The 18,143-nt window shown below is 51.8% G+C and overlaps 1 protein-coding gene and 1 long non-coding RNA gene across 7 annotated transcripts in view; both read right to left on the minus strand.

Annotated features, from left to right (window-relative positions):
* The window catches only part of ONECUT1 (one cut homeobox 1), a 40,181-nt gene extending 38,567 nt beyond the window's left edge, over positions 1 to 1,614 (minus strand). For all 6 annotated transcript variants that reach the window (XM_059181592.1, XM_059181594.1, XM_059181597.1 and 3 more), the window contains exon 1: positions 40 to 1,614. In XM_059181592.1, the coding sequence (XP_059037575.1) occupies positions 40 to 1,144 (1,105 nt within the window). In that variant the 5' untranslated portion in view covers positions 1,145 to 1,614. The remainder of the gene's footprint in view (positions 1 to 39) is intronic.
* Positions 1,615 to 11,243: 9,629 nt separating this feature from the next.
* Positions 11,244 to 15,446, minus strand: LOC131835322 (uncharacterized). Its single transcript, XR_009355128.1, has 2 exons — positions 15,352 to 15,446; positions 11,244 to 13,721 (listed from the first exon to the last, which is right to left on the minus strand). It is a non-coding gene; the product is annotated as an uncharacterized LOC131835322 (long non-coding RNA).
* Positions 15,447 to 18,143: the final 2,697 nt, after the last annotated feature.

The following is an 18,143-nucleotide window of genomic DNA, read 5'->3' on the forward strand; positions in this document are numbered from 1 at the left end:
GCCTCCCCAATCCCTTATCTCCCCACGCGCCCAGCTCACCTGCTAAGCGGAGTGCAGACATCCGCTGGAACTCCGGCTCTTGCAGCCACTTCCACATCCTCCGGAAGGTCTCCCGGCCGGACTTGAGTTTGCTCCAGGGTTTGGGGTTGCGCAGCAGGTCCGAGAGGGTCCCTTGGGAGCGGCAGAGCACCCTTTGCGCGAAGATGGCCTGTGGGATGCTGTAGCGCTTGAGCTCGGTGGTGATACGCTGCGCCACCTCTTTGGTATTGATCTCTTCCATCTGCCCTGAATTACTTCCATTGCTGACCTGTGCGCCGGTCACCGAAGGGTTGGGCTCCCGGGCTGTGCCCAGGAGCTGCCCGTGGCCTTGGGCGTTCAGGTGGGCGTGGGGATGGTGCGGAGGAAGGCCGTTGATGGGCACCATGCCGGCCGAGGTGGGCGTGAGGTGCTGCTCGCCGTGGCGGCCGAGCATGGCCGGATGATGGGCTTCAAAGCCGTTCGGGGTGAGCATCTTGTCAGTGGGCATGGCGGCGCCCGGGTGGGCATAGTGAGGGAGCCCTTGCTGGGAGTTGTGGATGCCGCCGAGACCGGAGCTGGAGAGGGGCGAGAGGCTCTGGCCCATGCCGGCCACGTCCTTGTGGTAGGGGGTATACAGGTTATTCATGGAGGCCAACCCGCGCTCGTCCCGCATGAGCGTGAAGCTACCGCTCACATTGCCCGCCAGGCGCTGGTGGTGGTGCGGGTGGTGGTGGTGATGGTGGTGGTGGTGATGGTGAGGGAACTTGTCCGAGACGGTGGAGATGGGCGGCAGCGGCTGCAGAGGGGTTAAGGTGGTGTAGGTGGTGGGCATGCTCATACCTGGGGGAGTCTCGCAGGCCATGGTCATGGTCGGGTGCAGGGGGCCGGCCAGGCTGTGCTCGGGGGCCCGGTGGTGGTGGTGGTAATCGCCGCCGCCGCCACCGCCGTCCAGCAAGGACGCCATGCCCATGGAACGCGGGTGCGCGGGGGGCAGGTGGCTGCCACGGTGCGCCACAGAGCTTCGCGCGTGGGGACTGCCGCCCAGGAGGTCGGCAGGAGCGGGCACCGGCTCATGGCTCACCCCGTGCAGCTCGCCGATCGCCTCCATGGTCAGCTGCGCGTTCATCGTGATCCGGGCGAGCGGGCGACGGACACAACATCGATGAGGCCGGGCAGAGGCGGCGAAGGGCGCACGCAGTCCGGTCTTCACATCGGCTGCCGGCGACTGTTGCCTGCCTTCCTTCCTTCCTCTCTCTGTGGGATTCTGTCTCCCTCTCTGTGTGTCTCGCCTTCCCTCTTGCCCCCACCTTCCCCTCTGCGTCCTCGGCTTTTTTTAAAATATTAATTTCCAAAAAGGATCCGTGCCGTTGGGCGAGCGCGAAGCCCCCAGCCCGCCCGCCCCTGGGCCCCTCTCGCCCTTCTCCTTCTTAGAATTCTGAGGCCCCCGGCTCCCCTGACGCAGTCCGCGCGTCTTCCGCGGCTGCTGCTTGCCCGCGCCGCTGGCCAGCTCCAGCCATGGCTCGTTTACTGTTGCAGACTCTGTGGCCGCGGTTCCGCCGCCGCCGCCGCCGCCGATGCCGCCGCTGCTGCCGCCGCCGCCGCCGCCGCCGCCGCGGCCCGCCCTCACTCCCGCCGGGCTCAGCGCGCAAGCGCGCGGCTCGGCCCCGCCCCCTCCGCCCCCGCGCGCGCGGCCCGTGACGTCCCTGTACAAATGATGAAGGGGGGTGCCGCGCCTTAACAGCGGCGCCGGATGGCCCTGGAGCGGCGCGCACGTGCGAAGGCCTGGCGTGGAGCGCGACCTGGGGCAGCCAACGCAGCCCCAGGAGACTTGGCGCCCCTCTCGGCTCTAAGGCTCGGGTGGGCTCTCACCCAGTAGCACTTGTCGGGCTCCCGTCCCGGGTGGTGCGCCAAGACTGGAAAGTCCTCACCTTTCTCTCCAGCTGCTACCTCTTGGTGTAGATTGCCCTCAGAGCCTCAGCCTGTGTCGTTACTCCTTCCACTTTGACCCACCGAGCTGTATTTCCCAGAGGGCTTCTGGGAGCCCGCCTTCTCCCCATCCTCAGGTGCTTGGCAGTTTTGGAGGGAGGAGAAATAATTATCTTAAATGCCTTGGTCAGCTTGGTGACTGTTGACCCTCTGCCCACCCTTCCTCTTCCTCGGGCCAGAGAAGGGAACGCTCAAGCCAAGAATTCTGGCCCTGGCCATACCTCGTTGTCCCCCGCCGCCTGGGTCCTTCTTGATCTCAGCTGATAATAAGACGGGGTGCTGCTCCGCGAATGACTCTGTGTGTATGTGTGTGTGTGTGTGTGTGTGTGTTGGGGGGTGGGGAGTGCCCTGGTGGGTTCCCACTTCAATTTCTGGGTGCTGGTGGGGTTGCCGAGTCTTGGGCTCTTCCTGCGGTTTCTCTACGGCCCTCCTGGTAAAGCACCTGGAGGCCGCTGCTTGCGGGAAGGACTGACGCCGGCAGAGTGGAACAGGCGCGCCGGTCTCCGCTTGGCCCTTAGGGACGCCCTCTTCCCGGCGTCCCCGCGAGAAGCCTCCAGATTTGAAAATCAATTCAGCTTCGGGCATAATTGTCCGCTTCCTACAATCACGCTCCAATCTGGAATCGAACCCGGTCCTTGGGCTCGGCGGGGACGCGTGGGGAGGCCCCCAGTGTGGGACGTACACCCGGCTACCACATGCCGAGGCTTTCTTTCATTTACAAAAGAAAGGGGGAAAAAATCCGTAACAAAAGGCAGAGCCTTGTCTGCTTAGGTGCTTTCATCCCTCAGAGAAAGGACAGATGTGCCCATTGTCCAGCCCTTGGCAGTTACGACCGGGTCAGCGCAGAGCCTCAGCCCGGGGCGAGCTGTGGTCACAATGGGGGACAGCCTCTCAGAGCCTGGGTATCTGGATCTGATGTGTAACAAAGTGTGTGCGGCCTTTGCTGGGCCAAACTTAAGACTGTATGTTCCTTTCCTGGGGCACGTACTGAATCAGAGCCCACCAACAGTGTCTCTGCTAAAAATGTTCTTAGATCCTAGGAAAGGCCGGTGCTGGGGTGGTGGGAGTAGTGGTGACTGTGTACCCTATGCAGACACTTGGGCCAACCAATCCTTGGGGGAAATTTCCCACCAGCTAAAGCATGAGCAGGCTCATCTCTTTATCCAGTTCCCTGGCACAATCAGGGCAACATCATGATCCAAGTAGGTCAAGGGCAGTGAGTACAGTCCAACCTGACTTCCTTGAAAGCGGTGGCCATGTGCTGGGATTGGCTAATCTGGCTGGCTTCATCACCAGAGGCACTCCTATCTTGTCCAAATAATGCCCACAGAGGCCCAGGAAATGGGAATCCATCTCTGTAGACTTGGTGTCTACCTGCACAGTGAACATTCAGGAATTTAAGGCCCCCAGAGAAGAAAAATTGTGTGTGTGTGTGTGTGTGTGTGTGTGTAATACACTGACACAAAGGAGCTCAGAAAACAAAATTACTCTATTTGAACTTATATCTACATCTAACTATTCATACACATAGACACAAAAGCATAGAACATATTTTCTGCCTAGTGGATTACAGTATATTGGTGGGAAGCCGCATTCTTGGTTCCTTCTTATTTTTTGGTTCTCTTTTCTTGTTAACACAGAGCATGTAGCTCTCATATAAGACCGAACAGTGGGTTTCAGTAGCAGGCTACCTTGAGCTAAACTGTCGCGTCTCCCCCACACGCCCCATTTTAATCACATCTGAAAGGATTGATTTGCCCTTATGACAACTCTCTTTCCAAAAGACAGTTTGTTAAAAGAAAGAAGTAAATACCACTAAGTGCACAAATTGTTCATGGTTTTCTCTTTGTGTAAGTTATTAGGGACTTGATTCTGGAAACCTCCTTCATGTATGGTTCCCAGCAGGGCCCCTGGAGCCTACCTAAAGACGGCTGAGTTCAGGTGAGTTCAACACTGCCCCCACAAGCCCCACGAAAAGAGGGTCTGGTTCAGTGTTGATCCCTAAAGGAGAAGCCAAAGGAAAGATCTATGTTAAGTTAATATGTGTGCAGGACTTGCTTTGGTTTGTAAATCTCCCTAATCTTTCTTGGCTTTTCATGCCTTTCATTACCATTGTTTACCTGTAGTTGACTAAATTGCAGTGATTTTTAAGTAAACATTGTATTCTTATTTGACCTTTTGGAAAATTTTCCCTTTACTAAGGCTGTGCCTTGAGTGGGGAGGATGCTCTTAGGCCTAGTTAAAGGTGAATGTACTTGTGTGTATGTGTGGGAAGGAGAGTAGGTGGATTGCCAACTGCTGGAGGTGTGGGATAGCTTTTCATCATTTTGTCCCTCCCTTCCTTTCCTCTTTCCAGTGCCAGCACAATGCCTGGTATCCAGTAGGTGCATTATGAGGAATTAGAGAATTAGAGCCGAAGGAGGAGTCCTTTAAAACTACTTGGTTGGTCAGTGTCTGCAATTACAGGATGTTGTTCAATTTTTTTAAAAAGCCAAGATGTCTGAGGGGAGGGCTTACTCTCAGCTGGTTAGATTTTGAGTAGCTGCAGGAAAATTAAAGAAAGAAAAATAGGGTCAATCACCACCACAAAATGACATTTGTGTATATATTTAAGAAAAAAGGAAATATGACTATGGACTGGATGCTTGTTACTGGCAATATTTTTAATGTGGAAACAAGGATTTCAGACCGCTTATTTTGTAAATGTCAGGTGGTGGTGCCTGGGCAGGTATAATCCTTCCTCTACTGAGTGGACCAGAGCTTGCCAAGCAACTCCACCATATTTAGAATAGAGACTGAGAATAAGGCCATTTTTTTCCAAATGCTAGCCACACAAGTTTCTCTCAGAATCTTCAGTCAGTTTCAGAGTTCCTGCCTTAGTTTTTTTGGTAATAGAGGTGTAATATACCCCCCAGTCCCAGTTTTCAGGACTATTCCAAAGAAATGAGCCATGAAATGTTTACTTCCCATTTGTTGACCGCACAAACAGCAAACCTGGTGTCAGGGCAGAGTCCCCCATCCAGGGCTCTAAAGGGAGACTGACTCCTCGGCCAGAGTCTCAGAATGGAACTCACCAGAATTTCTGATGCCTGTAGCATGTCTAGAACTAACCTCCTGGTGAGGAATCATTTCTTTGGTGTCTGGCAATGGTAGGGAACTTGATAACTGTGAGATGAAGGATTTGATCCTGGGTGCTTCCTGCCAGCTTCTCCTGTCCTTCTTCATACTTCTGCAAAAATTTTATTCAGAAAATTGTTGTTAGCTTAGAATAGAACACCCATAAAATTCAAAGTGCCCTGGTGATTCACTATTGAAAAAAAAAATTTTTTTTTTTAAATTAGTCAATGGCTTCTTCCTACTCTCTGGGGGCCGAGGAAGTGGTAACCAATTATTCTAGCTCTCTTTGGTAATCTCTTTGGTAATCTCTGATCTTCTATTTAGCGTGTAGTTTTTATTCATCTGTTAGGTTAAGCTTTTATGGCTTTTGCCCATGACATAAGTATGTATGTATATGAAAAATATATACATATATATAACTCTGTACTTTTGCGCTCTCTTTGTTTCATTTCTTACCCACCCTCTCTAAATCCCAAAGAGATGATGGCTGGTGAAGGGCTCTCTGGGTTTCTTACCCAACCCCTCCTGACTCTGGGTTCTAGAGGATTCTCGAAGATTGCCTTCTGGGAGATGTAAGAGGCAGCAGTCTCAGGATGTTAGACCATTCCTTGAGCGTCTCTGATTACTTCTTCTCCTGGGCCATTTTATAAACTAGAGGTGGCTTCTTTCGGGCTTAAATCCATTTCACATTGGTGAGGGTTTTTTAAGGCCGCAGGCTCAGAGCGCTGAAGAGATGGTGTGTTCTGAGGATATTGTCCAAAGCTTCCGGGAGGTGCTCCAGCCAGAGGACCCCGCGTTGGACGCAGTCAGCTCTATTCTGGGAGAGTTGGCCTTCTCTCACTAACCCTTCAGTGGATTTTCTTTCCTGATCTTATCTCTATACGGTTGAAGTATATTACAAAGGAGACCTATAATGGCTGTGGAGGAGCGATGAATTTTTTCAGTTCTGGGGCGATGGTTGAGGCTTCTCTTCGGTCTCACCCGTCTGGGGCTCCGTTCTGGATTAGCCACACCAGGGTAGAAGGTACAAGGGCCAGTGGCTAGGGAGGACGAGAGCAAGGGAGAAGGATCCCTTACGGTGCAGATAGATCAAAGCAGCCCGAAGTGGGCAAAACTCGGAGCAAAGAGAGGCAGGCAGAGGGCAAAGTCGGTTCACAAGAGCCTCGGGGCGCTCCATCCTCCAGCCCTGAAGAACAGAAAAGGCGAAAGTTGCGGGTCTCGGCCCAGCCACACATCTGAGGCAGGAGAGGCTTGGACCAGCCACCCCTACCCCGTGTAGATTGCGGGTTCTGCGGTCAGGCATACAGCCTGCTTGGCGGGCTTTTCCGCAGCCTCACAGGATAACCTCCACCAGGGCCCAAGAACAGCTGCACTTGGGAAGGAAAACTCTTTAAACAAATCATTTTGGTGTCTAATCAATTAGTGTTTGCGCAGTCAAGTACCATAGATTTAACAGAATAATCGTTACTGCCCTTGTCTTTATTTGACCCGCAGACACCTAGAAGATTTAAAAATGAAACGCCGGTATTCTGGGCTCCCCACCCCTTGCCTGTGCTTCTCTCCACTGTCTGCTGGGCCCCCCCGACTAGTCCTTTGTTTTCTCTAGTCTCCTCTTTTCCTCCCTTCCTGCGTCTCTCTTTTCCCCTTTATACTTTCCACGTTCTTTCTTTTCTTGCCCATCTGGCCCTGTCGGCCTTGCTGGTCTCGGCTTCCTGATCCCATCACTCCGTGACTGGCATGGGAACCCATCTTCAGAGTATGGGAATTCTTGTGCTGTGGGCTAGCGCGTCTGCCTTTGGCCCGAGTGCCATCCAGGCACAGAATTATGAAGTCTCAGGTGCCCGGAAATATTTCCCTCAGAGCTTTGCCCTTTAATCCTGAAGCTCACTTTCTCGTCCCCCTTTGATCCTCCCTGCCCTTTAGCTTCACTGGAGTTCCACAAAGACCTTCACCTGTGCGTCGGGGGCCTGCGTGCCTCTCAAGATCTTGCCACATCAATGTGGTGACCCAGGGCCTGGGAGAGGCATTGAGAAGGAAAGCTGAGAACACAGCCCTGGGTCCCAACCTACCAAAGCCGGGCGAGGAAGCAGGTCCTTCGAGGGGTGGCATCCCAAGGGATTGTGTGTGTGTGTGTGTGTGTGTGTGTGTGTGTGTGTGTGTATGTGTATGCGTCCTCTCTCTGAGGTGTGCTTCTCTGAGCCTGTGGACACTCAAGGTCCAGGGGTCCGTGTTGGGAAGGTCTGTAGGTGCTTGTCAATAGCTGCTCCTGTGTCTCCCTCTCCACCTCATGTGTCTTTCTAACCTGTGTGTGCCTGCATGTATCTGTGCAGGGACCTCCCTCCCACCCCCCACCACCCAGCCTGCCAGACCTCAGGCTGCCAGGTGCTGGGATGTGGGAACCCATAGCCCTGGGTCAAGACCTGAGAGTGTTGTACCCATGGGTACCAGGCTGAGACACCTGGAGGTGGGGCTAGGAGGCTGTGGGGAAGATATGAGGGGGAGGTGAGGAATTTGGGGGGACCCGGGTGGCCAAGAATACCTCCACCTCTCATCTTCTCTAATCATCATTTAACCCAGCAGAGAGGTCAAGCCTGACACATCTGGGTAGCGGGTTTGTTAAATACAAAGCTGTAATTCTAAAAGGGAGAGAAGAGTGGGCTGGAGGTAAAGCTGCCTCCTTCTCCCCACACTGCCAGCCCCACTCTGGCTGCCCCAACCTAAGCCTCAGTGTCTTGAGGTCCCTACAACTGCCTCTCAAGTCTCTGGCACTCACCTGGGGAAGAAATTTTGCTCTCAACAATAGATGATTATAATGTACTTGACTAATGCCTGTATTTTTCTGTTTAACATACATTAATCCAAGAAACAAAAAAAAAATCAATATTGCTAACAATATTGCAAACAAATCCTAGTCTCTCTCACACAAGAACTGTGTCCAATTTTCAGTCATTTCTACCCATTTGTATTTTGTAGATTCTCCTCACATTTTGTAGTTCCTGGCTAACCTGCAACCCAGTCCTGTATTTCAATAATCTTTCCCTAGAAATCCCGATATTATTATTGTTATTATTATCATTTTACACTGGGGGAGAACCAGGAACATTCCAAATCCCAGCCTCCTCCCTTCCATAGGCTCTTTGAGGACTGAGTTTATTTAAAACTCTGTCCCTATGGGCACCAGCAGATGCCCAAAGTCGCTGCTCAGTACTTTGGATTTTGTTACCTTCCCTAACAAATCCCCTATATGGCAACTCCCAACTCCTTGGAGAACTAGAGTCCATACATGACTCTCCAGGCCAATATGCCCCCACCCTTGACACTCGCAGCTAATCGCAGCCAGCGGTTTTTGTTGGGAGATTTTAAAAATGATTCTTACAGTGCTTATTATTATTTTTTTTTAAGGGTGTTTTCTACCTGGAAGGAACAAACCGGAGGGACTAGCTAATGAAGGAACTTAGGTTTGCAAAACACTGTAAATAATTTAGTATTGTATTTCAAGGAAAAAAAATAGCTTTCTTAAATCATCCCCATAATATAAATTGCAGACTTACAGTATGGTCCTGGTAAGTCTAAATTTTTAAAGGAGCAATATTCAAAGAGACATAGATGTCTGTATTAATTATTTATTCGCCAGTGCCTTCCTTCGTTTCTAACTTATTATTAATTAGGCGCCTCTAGTCTTTCGCAGAGCGCTCCACCGAGCCGGTTGCAGCTTTAAATATGAATTAAAAGCAAATCCAAGCTACTGTAATGCGAAAATTATTCCGTGTCTTGCATGGCAGAGATGAATAGCTGCGTGGATCAATACCGTGAAACTCGGCTCCGAACGACAGGGTTATTGATAGCGTATATTAATGATGTTAATGATGGAAAAAGGAAAACAACGGCCCACACGACTTAGAAACTTTTTAGCCGCTGAAACCCCGCAATAAAAATGGGAAGGGGGCAGGAATCGGGCTTAAGTGTAATAAGAAAATTATTTATGAAACCGGATAAATGACTTCAGAGTCTTGATGCATTTGAACCTAACGCTCTGGCTCCTGGCGGCCCCGGCTCCAGCTGGGGAGACCGCGAAAACCCCAAGCCTCGGGGAGGTGAGGGTGGGGAGCGCTCCGCTGGCCTCTGTAGCCTCCGGTTTGCTGCCCACCTTCCCCCATCCTCGCCGGGAGAGCCCTCTGGGGCTCTGGTTGCGGGCGCTTTTGGAAGTTAGTGGAATGGAGCAGGAGCTAGGCTGACGTCTGCTTTCCCAGAGAGGACAGTGAAGCTTTCGTTGGAGCCCGGCAGCCCAGACTTTGGCCGATTTCTTCACTGATCTTCTTGGCACCCACTGCCAGAGAGGAGACTTGAGGGGGCTCAGAAGTCTGATTCCGCATTGTCGTCTCCAGTACAACCGGCTAAGTGTCTCCGGATCCCCAAAATGCGAACAGGGGCTCTTGTCTGAGAGGGAAGTAGGTTGGATAAAGAGAAACTGCTTAAACAGGGAAAGAAAACTGGGAATGACGCCCATTCTCCTCCTCCGTGCCTCAGCAGGCTCTTTACCAGGCACCGGGTGTAACTGGGCCTTGGCATTCAGCGCCCGGCAAGCGCGGGATCCTGGAGGCTCGGTTTCATAAGCGTTGGGAGAGGAGCTAGCGCTCTGGTTTGGGCCTCATCCACGAGTAATTCGGCCTAGGCGCCGCCCCCCTCCTCCCCGCTGGTCCCAAATATCGACCCACTTTCACTTTCTCCCCAGCCGAGGGCCAGGAACCCGGGAGCGAAAGGTTAAATACTGACCCGGGAGGACGCCGGGAAAGGTCAAAGCCCGAGGGTCACTCGCAGGCCCGAGGTTCCACCCCCTGTGGGGGGCATAGGGCCGCCAGGTTCCCTCCCACTGGCTGGGTCTGAGGCCCTTGAAGCGGAGGCGGAGGAGGGGCGGGGTGGGGATTTGGGAGGAAAGGACGACCCCTCCCAGCAGATTATAGGGGTCTCCTTATAGCAGAAGATGCTAGGGTAGTGGGTGGGTCGCCCCTCACATCGCGGTCCTGAGTTTAGTCTTTTGGGTTCGAGTAGGAAGTTGGGGGGCTTTTAATCTATGCTTGAGACTGTAATTTGTTCTCCATTTCAGGAGGGGGTAGGAGCCACCTGGAGCTGACTATATGTTCCAGGTCAATGATAGTTTCCCTTTGAAGGATGGGGTAATTTTTTTTTCTTTTTTAAATTGTTTTTCCTCCTTTTTTCTTCCTTCCTGCCCTTCACCATCTTTTCTACTTCTCCCATTTCCTTTATTTCTTTTCCCTTTTCCTTCTTCTATTCTTTTCTCTCCACCTTTTAAAAAATTTTCTCCTCCCTTCCTTTTCTTTTTTCTTCCCTCTCCACTTCTTATTATTTTCTTCTCTGCAGCTTTCTCCCCTCATTTCCTTCCTTCTCCTTCTTCTATAGTTAGGCGGAGGCCTGGCTCACCTCTCTGTGCCTTAAGACTTTCCCAAAAAGGTGCCAACTGCTCTGACATCAAATAATCTTGTTTTTGAAAAAGGAAAAAGGCAAGTGAGCTCAGGATGCGGAGGGAACACTCTCGAGGCCCTTTAGGTGTAACTGGCATGCCCTGACACTTTCAGCTGAGTCTTTGCAGTGGTCCAAAGCTCAGGTGGCATTCCTTTCCCAGACTTGAAACTTCGCAAATAGGGAGAGTATGTTCCCCTTGCCAATGCTCCTCACAGTGCCTTCTGGGCCCCTGACAGTAGTAAGAATCTTGGGTTGTTGTTTTTTACTTTTATTTATTTGACTTTTTTTTTTTTTTTTGAAAAAACAAAAACAACAACCACCACTAACAAAGTGAATCTCTGAGGCCAAAACTCCGGAAAGCACAGATGAGAACCTTAAATCTATCCCAGGGCTCTAGGGGCAGCCCAATTGAAACCATTATCTAGATAATTAGACAAAAACCAAACTTCCTGCCATCCAGGAAGAGATGCTTCTCAGCTACCCAGCTTTAAAGTCCACAATCAACTGCATGTTTCAGATAATCGCCAGGAGGGCTGCGTAGACTTAGCGTTATACCCACACAATCTACCAGCAAGCAAGCGGCCATTCCTTGGAAAGGAAACACAACAGACACTGCACAAAATCACTTGATTCTGGAAAAAAAAAATCAATAACAAAATTAGGTTTATTGTCTGCTTATATGATTAAAAATGACAAAGTGTTGCCTTTTATTTTCATAAAAAGACAGAGAGCTGAACAAAATAATTTACTATGGAGTTCTGCGCATTTCATTTGCCTGGCAAAACCTGGAAGAGGCCGAAAGGGCAGCTGTGACGCTCAGTGACGGTGCCAGAGACCCCCCCCCCCCCCTGCTCAGGGATGAGTTCGTCATCGGAGAAGATATGTGCAGCTGTATGTGCAAGGATAATATATTTCCTAATCGCCAGTTTGCAGCAATGCCCTGGGCTTCCTCAGTTCTCAGTTCCACTTGAATCCAAAGAAATGCTGGGCCAAGTGTCCCATGCCCCTAACTTCTTTAACTCAAATCCAGGTCCCAGGTCTTGTTTTCTTAAATAACTCTAAGGATGACACTGCTTTCACTCAGTCACAGCCTCCCAGATCACCATCCAGCCACCCTGGATCTTCCATCCCAGTAAGCGCAGCCTCTGGTCCTGTGTGCATGTATAGGTTGGAGAGTGTGTGTGCCTGACCCTCTGCTTGGCCGGAATCAGGCTCCCTTCCGATGATGAAGGCTTGTGGGTTTCCAGAGTCTGGGCTGCAATCAGGAAAATGGGGTTTTGGAAACCTCTGTGGGCTGGATTCTCCAAATGTGGCCGGCGGTGCGGTGTGCGCATACGAGGAACACGATTCTGTTGGGCGTGTTTTGGTTATACCAACGCGGGAGGGTTATTTAGCTACGTTAAAAACAAAAAGAAAATGCAAAAAAAAAAAAAAAATCCACTATGTGAATCTCGGCTTAAACTTCCCTCCCCCAGCCCCTCATCCCCGGTAGCCGAGTTAGAATCTACCCTCGTCTCTCAGCTGCTGCTGGGTCAGAGACCAGCGTGCCCAGAGCACGCTCCCACTCGTTCACTGCCTTGTTCTAGAACAAAGTGGCTCCCAACTGCGCTAGGGTTCAGGGAGCGCCGCCTGCGAGAGAGTGCGAATAGCTTCACGCGCACTTAGCACCATTAGGAAAATACCAAGCCTGGTCCCTTAGAGTTCCATGCGCCTTCGGATTTGGAGCTGGCGCTGTTTCATCGGCTGCACAGACCGCGGATGCGTTTGTTAAAGTCTTTAATTGGCTCTCCTTTGTTCTGGAACCGAGAGGACTTATCTCCTAGAGGTTGCGGAAATGAAACACAACCCAACCATCTCTTCTACGAAGTCCTCGGGAACATGGCTTCTCCAAGGTCTTCTGGCCTCTTCTTGGGGTCGAGGGCTTAAGGTGAAGCGGATGTGGATTGCGTGTTCCTTGGAAATCTGACAGTCCGGGTTGGGCGCTGTCACCGGGCTAGAAGTCGAGCCCCACCCGCTCAGCCTTCTCCCGGTGTCCGGCTCGATGTCGCTTTCTGCTCCTGCCCCGCCCGGTCAGCGCACCCTTAAGTAGGGCACCTTTCCCGGAGACGTCCAAAAGGAAGAGGCGAGGGCGCGTGGGTCCTGACCGGGCGGGGTCTGAGGAGCAGCGTTACGGAGGAGGAAAGCGTACCGAGGGTTGGGGCGTCGGGTGGCCTCTGCTGTGTGGTAGCTCCAGCTCCTTCCTGTGTCAAGGCAGAATCAGCCACCAACAAACTCGACTTCTTTCCCTTCCCCGTCCTTCTCTCCAACCTCTTTTCGCGACTGGGCTCCCTCTCCAGCATTGAGAGCCCCAGAGCTGCGGGTTTGAGGGTCAAAGGTCAGACCTTCACTAGGCTCCAGCTTCCACTTGTACCGCTGCTGGCGTGAGAGCAGGATTTGCCTTCTCTTTACATTCTCCTCTAGACGCCCATTGCCAACAGTAAAAGAGAACAGAGGCTGATCTCAGAGCTCCCACCTCCCTGACTTGGCCCTCTCCGATGAGGTGGGGTCTTGGTGTGTGTGTGTGTGGGGTCAGTTTAATTTAGGAAATAATATCCAGACCATAAAGTCACTCATCCAGATATTTTTATGAGGCTTCTTTTTTTTGGGGGGGGGGGGAACGGGGAGGTTTAATGATTTCTGTAGGTGTCCAAATTGGGCTGATTTTGAGCACAGGATCGACCAGGGGAGCATGCTTCCTCTGCATCATTTCCATCACCCCAACCCTGGTCAGAGATGGAAGGAAGTTGCCAGAAGGGATCCAGGAGAGGCAAACGAATACCTAGCTCTCCAAGTCGGCAGATCAGTTCCAAAGGGGCCGACCTTTTGCATGAATGGGGGCAAGGTCGGCAGAGTAAAAAGCAGATTTCTATGCATGTTCACGTGGCCCAATGTAATGAACACATCTCCATCAATTCCTGGAGGCAGAGGGCTCAATTTACTTCAGTTTTAGCAGAGGAACGTCCTCAGCCTTAGCTCTGACTGACTATAAAGCGGCGGAGTAGTTAGAATTCTCTCCAATGAAAGCGATGGTCAATAGAATTCTCGGTATCAAATGAGCAATAATTTGCTGTGGCTACATGCTGGATAATGAAAGATGTTAGCAGGATCAATAAAAAATGAAAACACTTTTACTTACATCTTGAGTTACTGTTTTAAGAGAGGGAGAGGGATGCAACAAACCCAAAGCTAGGTTCAGAGCCTCCTCACACTCCCCTCAGACACACAAAGCTCCATCACCACCAGAGAGGTTTCCTGTAGCCAAGGCCTTTAAGTTCCTCCCTCTGTGCTCACTGAAGATTAGGTTATTTATATCAAATTAACTCCTTAGAAACATGTAATTTATTAACTATCAGGGCATTAAAATTTTCACTTTTTTTCTACAGACAGAAATAAATTTTAAATTGTTTTCCACCAGAACTAAAGGTCGCCTAATTGGTTATAGTTTGCTGAAAAACTGGGAAACATCCCCAAACTGACCTGTCCCTTGAAATGTCTCAAAATAAACCTGCACTTGACCAAGATACCCAGGAGGACCTGTGTTCTTTGGTGGTGCACACACAGGCAAAGGCATAGATTTAATTCTTTTTGATTTGTTACCTATGGTCATTAAATCTGGACACTTCAGACCCCAAACTCGCTCTTTCCAGACTAGTTAATTCCCTCATCTTCTTTCATAATCATTTCATCTGTTCAATTTGTTTTCAATTTGCACTGGGTTTATTTGTATCTTCCAGTCTGCTTTTTTTCACCATTCAATTCCAAACACTCCCCCTACCTATCTGGCCTTTAAGAAACCTATTGTGAAACGATCAGGAAAGCATTCTATATATTTTTTAAGAAACAAAGACTTTAAAAATGAGAAAAATATCCCTAGTGCTCTGCGTAAAACAAGTACAACGAAAAAGCTCATAGACAGAGGGCTTCCAGCAGCAGAACCAATATAAGCAGAGAACATTGGCAAATGTGTGTTTGGCTGCTTCTGTGGGTTTAAGAAGCCTACATTTTCTCATCACTTAAAAATAGAGAGAGAGAGAGAGACGGAGAGACAGAGAGAAAGAAAGCGAAAGAAAGAAAAGACACAAATTTAGCTGCCGTTTTTTGCTCTCTGACCAGAGGAGCTGGTTCTGCCACGGAGATAATGGTCAGAGCTGCAAGAACAGTGGCCTGTGATCATCTTTAGCAGGTTTGGACTGGTTTTGGAAGGACAACCGAGCAACCTGGGAGATCCAGAAAGCGGGAAGCAGTCTAGGGAAGTGTAGACAAGTTCCATTCGGGGGATTTGCCCCCGGTTTGTGAATTCCACTGGCCGCAGTTCCATAACGCGCACCAGTGCAGGTGCGGTTCTGCAGCCGTTCGCTGCTTCGCAGGAGAACCGCGCACAAGCCGCAGACACGCGCTCGCGTACCGGCCACCCAGCTGGGCACGCCGGGATATTTACACCCTGCTTGGGAGGCCTCCTCCCAGCCCTCATTTGCTACTTTAAACTCGCCAGGAGGACCCGTTAGCGGCAGTGGCTGGGATGGCAGGCGGGAGGGGGGCGCCCCCGCTTGGCTCCCGGGCCATGACGCGGCTTCTGCCCTCCGCCCTTGGCTCCCACCCTGTTTGTGTGGCTACAAGCTCAGCAGCGGACCGGCACGGCCCGGCCCCTGGAGCCCCAGCTCCGGCCTACCCAGCCCCCTCCCCCCGCACGCGCCTGTGAGACTGGCTTACCCCGGTGGGCGAGTCGCGGCGCATTAGCGGATTTCATGGCAAGTTGCTTCTGTGACAAGCGATCAGGTTCGTGTTGGAGGATTTGCCCCCTAGGAGGGAGGGAAGCGAGAGTCAATCTGCATAATTTCAAATGTGAAAGAAACCGGGAAACTGGGAAGCCTAATTTCAGGCCCCCTGATTCCCCCCTCCGCAAGAACTATAAGCCGCCCCACCCCGCTCCCGCGTCAGTGAACACCAAGAAAAAAATAATCCGCACATGTCGCAGGTGATACCTTTTATTGTGCTCATTTTAAAGACGGGGACGTGTTGGCCCCCTCCATGAAGCCTTTCTTGACAGCCTGGCCCGGGGCAGGTGGGTCAGCCAGGCTGCTCCTGGGCCCGCGGATTCCTGCAGGGTCGCGAGGTGAGGGGTGCCAGAAAGAAAGACCTCGGGCTCGGTGCCAAGCGGCCCCCTTTGGCGCGCAGGGTCTGAGTCAGACGCACAAACCCAAATTCCCTCCAGCGCCTTCGGCTCCATCTTTAAATCCAGGCAAAGATCAATTCTCCCTCTCCCTCGCACACACACATTTGCAGCCATAAATAAACAGCTCCCAGCTAAATCAGGAACCGGAGAAGAGGAAGAAAAAGGAAGAACAGAGAAGGATAAGAACCAGAGCACAGGTCTCGCTTCTCCCAGCAGCCGGATGGCTCTTTTTGGTCAGGCCAGCCTCGCATTTGGGGTTGCAACTTGCATTTGAATAGCTGCCTGGGCTTGTTATGGACCCGGGAAAGCTCTGAAAGGGAATCACTATGCAAATTGTCCCAGTTACAATCGAAAGGTTCGATCTTCAGGAGCTGCCTGACGGAAGTTGATGTCAGCTATCTGTGCATTAGGGTTGCATTACCGCCTTCGCTGGCCTCCTCACCACCCCCTCTCGCGCCTGCCGGGGAGGCCTTTTTTTTTTTTTTTTTTTTCTTATGTGTTTATTTCCCTTCAGTAATTAAAAGAAAAGAAAAGAAAGAAAGAAAGAAAGAAAAAAAGGGGCTGAGGTTGGCGGCGTAGCTGGCTCCGGGCTCGGAGGCCCACGGGTGGAGGGGAGGAGGTGTGGCCGCTCCGGCGGGTAGGAGAAGGGGGGAAGGTCATTCTTTTGCAGCAGGTGTTGTTGGTGCGTCTGAAATCAAACATTTAGAAACGTTTTTTTAGCGCTTTGCAGGACTAGGTGGCTGCGAGGGGTGGGGGCGGAGATGTCTGCCTCCGCCCGCCTGCTTGATCCTACAATGCCGGCTGCAGATCAATACCCGCTCACTGTAATCCTAGTAATTGTAGGACTCGCAGCTTTTATTTAAAAAAAAAAAAAAAAAAAAAAACACTACGGCGCGGGCAGGCTGCTGAGGCAGCGCGGCTAGACGTGGTGCCTCCGGGCGCCTTTTTGGGTGCCCGTCTTTTACCCTGGAGTCCTGAAAGCCCCCGCAGTGGGGTGGTTTTGAGATTCCAGGGCGCAGGTATTAGCTTGGGAGGCTGGGGGCCAGCAGACACAGCGAGGCTCCGGTGGTTTCCTGCTAGGAACGGCTCTAGCGCGAAGGTGCTCCTGGCTGCTCAGGGCAGGCAGGTTGCGGCAGGGCTGGCTGCGCGGGATCTGGCCTTTTCATCGTCTCCTTGCGGGCCCTGGAGGGCGGGTCAGGCCTAGAGATGAGCGTCCTGCGTTTGGACACTAGTTTGTTGGCCGTAGGCCTCACAGGCTCCAGACCTTGACGCTCGGGGCCCCTAGGATGTTGGAACCTGGGCCTTCCCGCATAGAAAACGGTGTTGTCCCCGTGGTCGCTTCCCAGGGCCCTAAGCTGGACCAGCCTTCCGTCTGCGGGCGGGAGCGCCCTGCTGTAGGCCTAGCGTGGGCGTTCGGCCTGCAAGGCTGGCTGAGCCTCGGGCGATTTACCCCCTGCCCTGCGCGGGCCTTTGAGGCCTTGGTTTCCTCCCGGAGCGCGGCCTGTCCCACCTATCCCGCCGTGCCCGTGGGCAGGGTTTGTGTTCCGCATGGCGCCTGCTGCTTCTGCTGCCCGCCCCTTGCTGGCAGAGTCGGGGCAGGACCGCTGGGGCCTGGGGCCGCAGCCCCCGCGCGGCTGGCAGCACGCAGCTTCTGGCGACCTCGAAGATGACCATCTGTCATTCAATTAAGGTTTCAGGGCAGCTGATGGGGGAGTCAGGGTCAGCGACCCCAGGACAAAACGGCCTGCTGCCTTGCATAGGAGAAGTTCAAATGTTAAATGCAGAACATTGTGCCCTCTCTCAGCCCTGGCCCCCGCCCGGCCGCAGGTCCGGCCGGTGGACAGCAGCGGGGTGAAGGGCAGCGGTCATTAGCACTTAGATTTCAGCTCTGGGCCGGGCTCCTTCTGTTGGGTCATTTTGACCAGAGAACCTTTAACCCTTTCACGCCAGCTCTCCCTCTAGGGAATGCCAGCTTGTCTGAAGGAGGAAAGAAGAGAGGGATCAGATGCACCCATATAAAGAGCGGTCAAACTGTATTTCTGGTCGCTTCTCTATGGGAAAAGAAAACCTACAAGATAGAAGGGAAAACAGATTCTTACAGCCAAGACAAACTAAAACATCTTTATAAAGATTTATTTTAAAATTTTTAGTTTTGGGTAAAAAATACATTCTTTAAGTGTGATCATGAAACCGCTGGTCTGGTGTGGGGAGAACATGTTTGTAAAAACTCCAGACTTTTCTCCCATAATAATGTTTATCCAAACGTGTGAATGGTGATGAGCTTTACACAACGACAGACAACTCCATTTAAAGTGTTGGTGATGAAAAG

The sequence above is a fragment of the Mustela lutreola genome, chromosome 7, assembly GCF_030435805.1.
Source record: "Mustela lutreola isolate mMusLut2 chromosome 7, mMusLut2.pri, whole genome shotgun sequence".
Lineage (NCBI taxonomy): Eukaryota > Metazoa > Chordata > Mammalia > Carnivora > Mustelidae > Mustela > Mustela lutreola.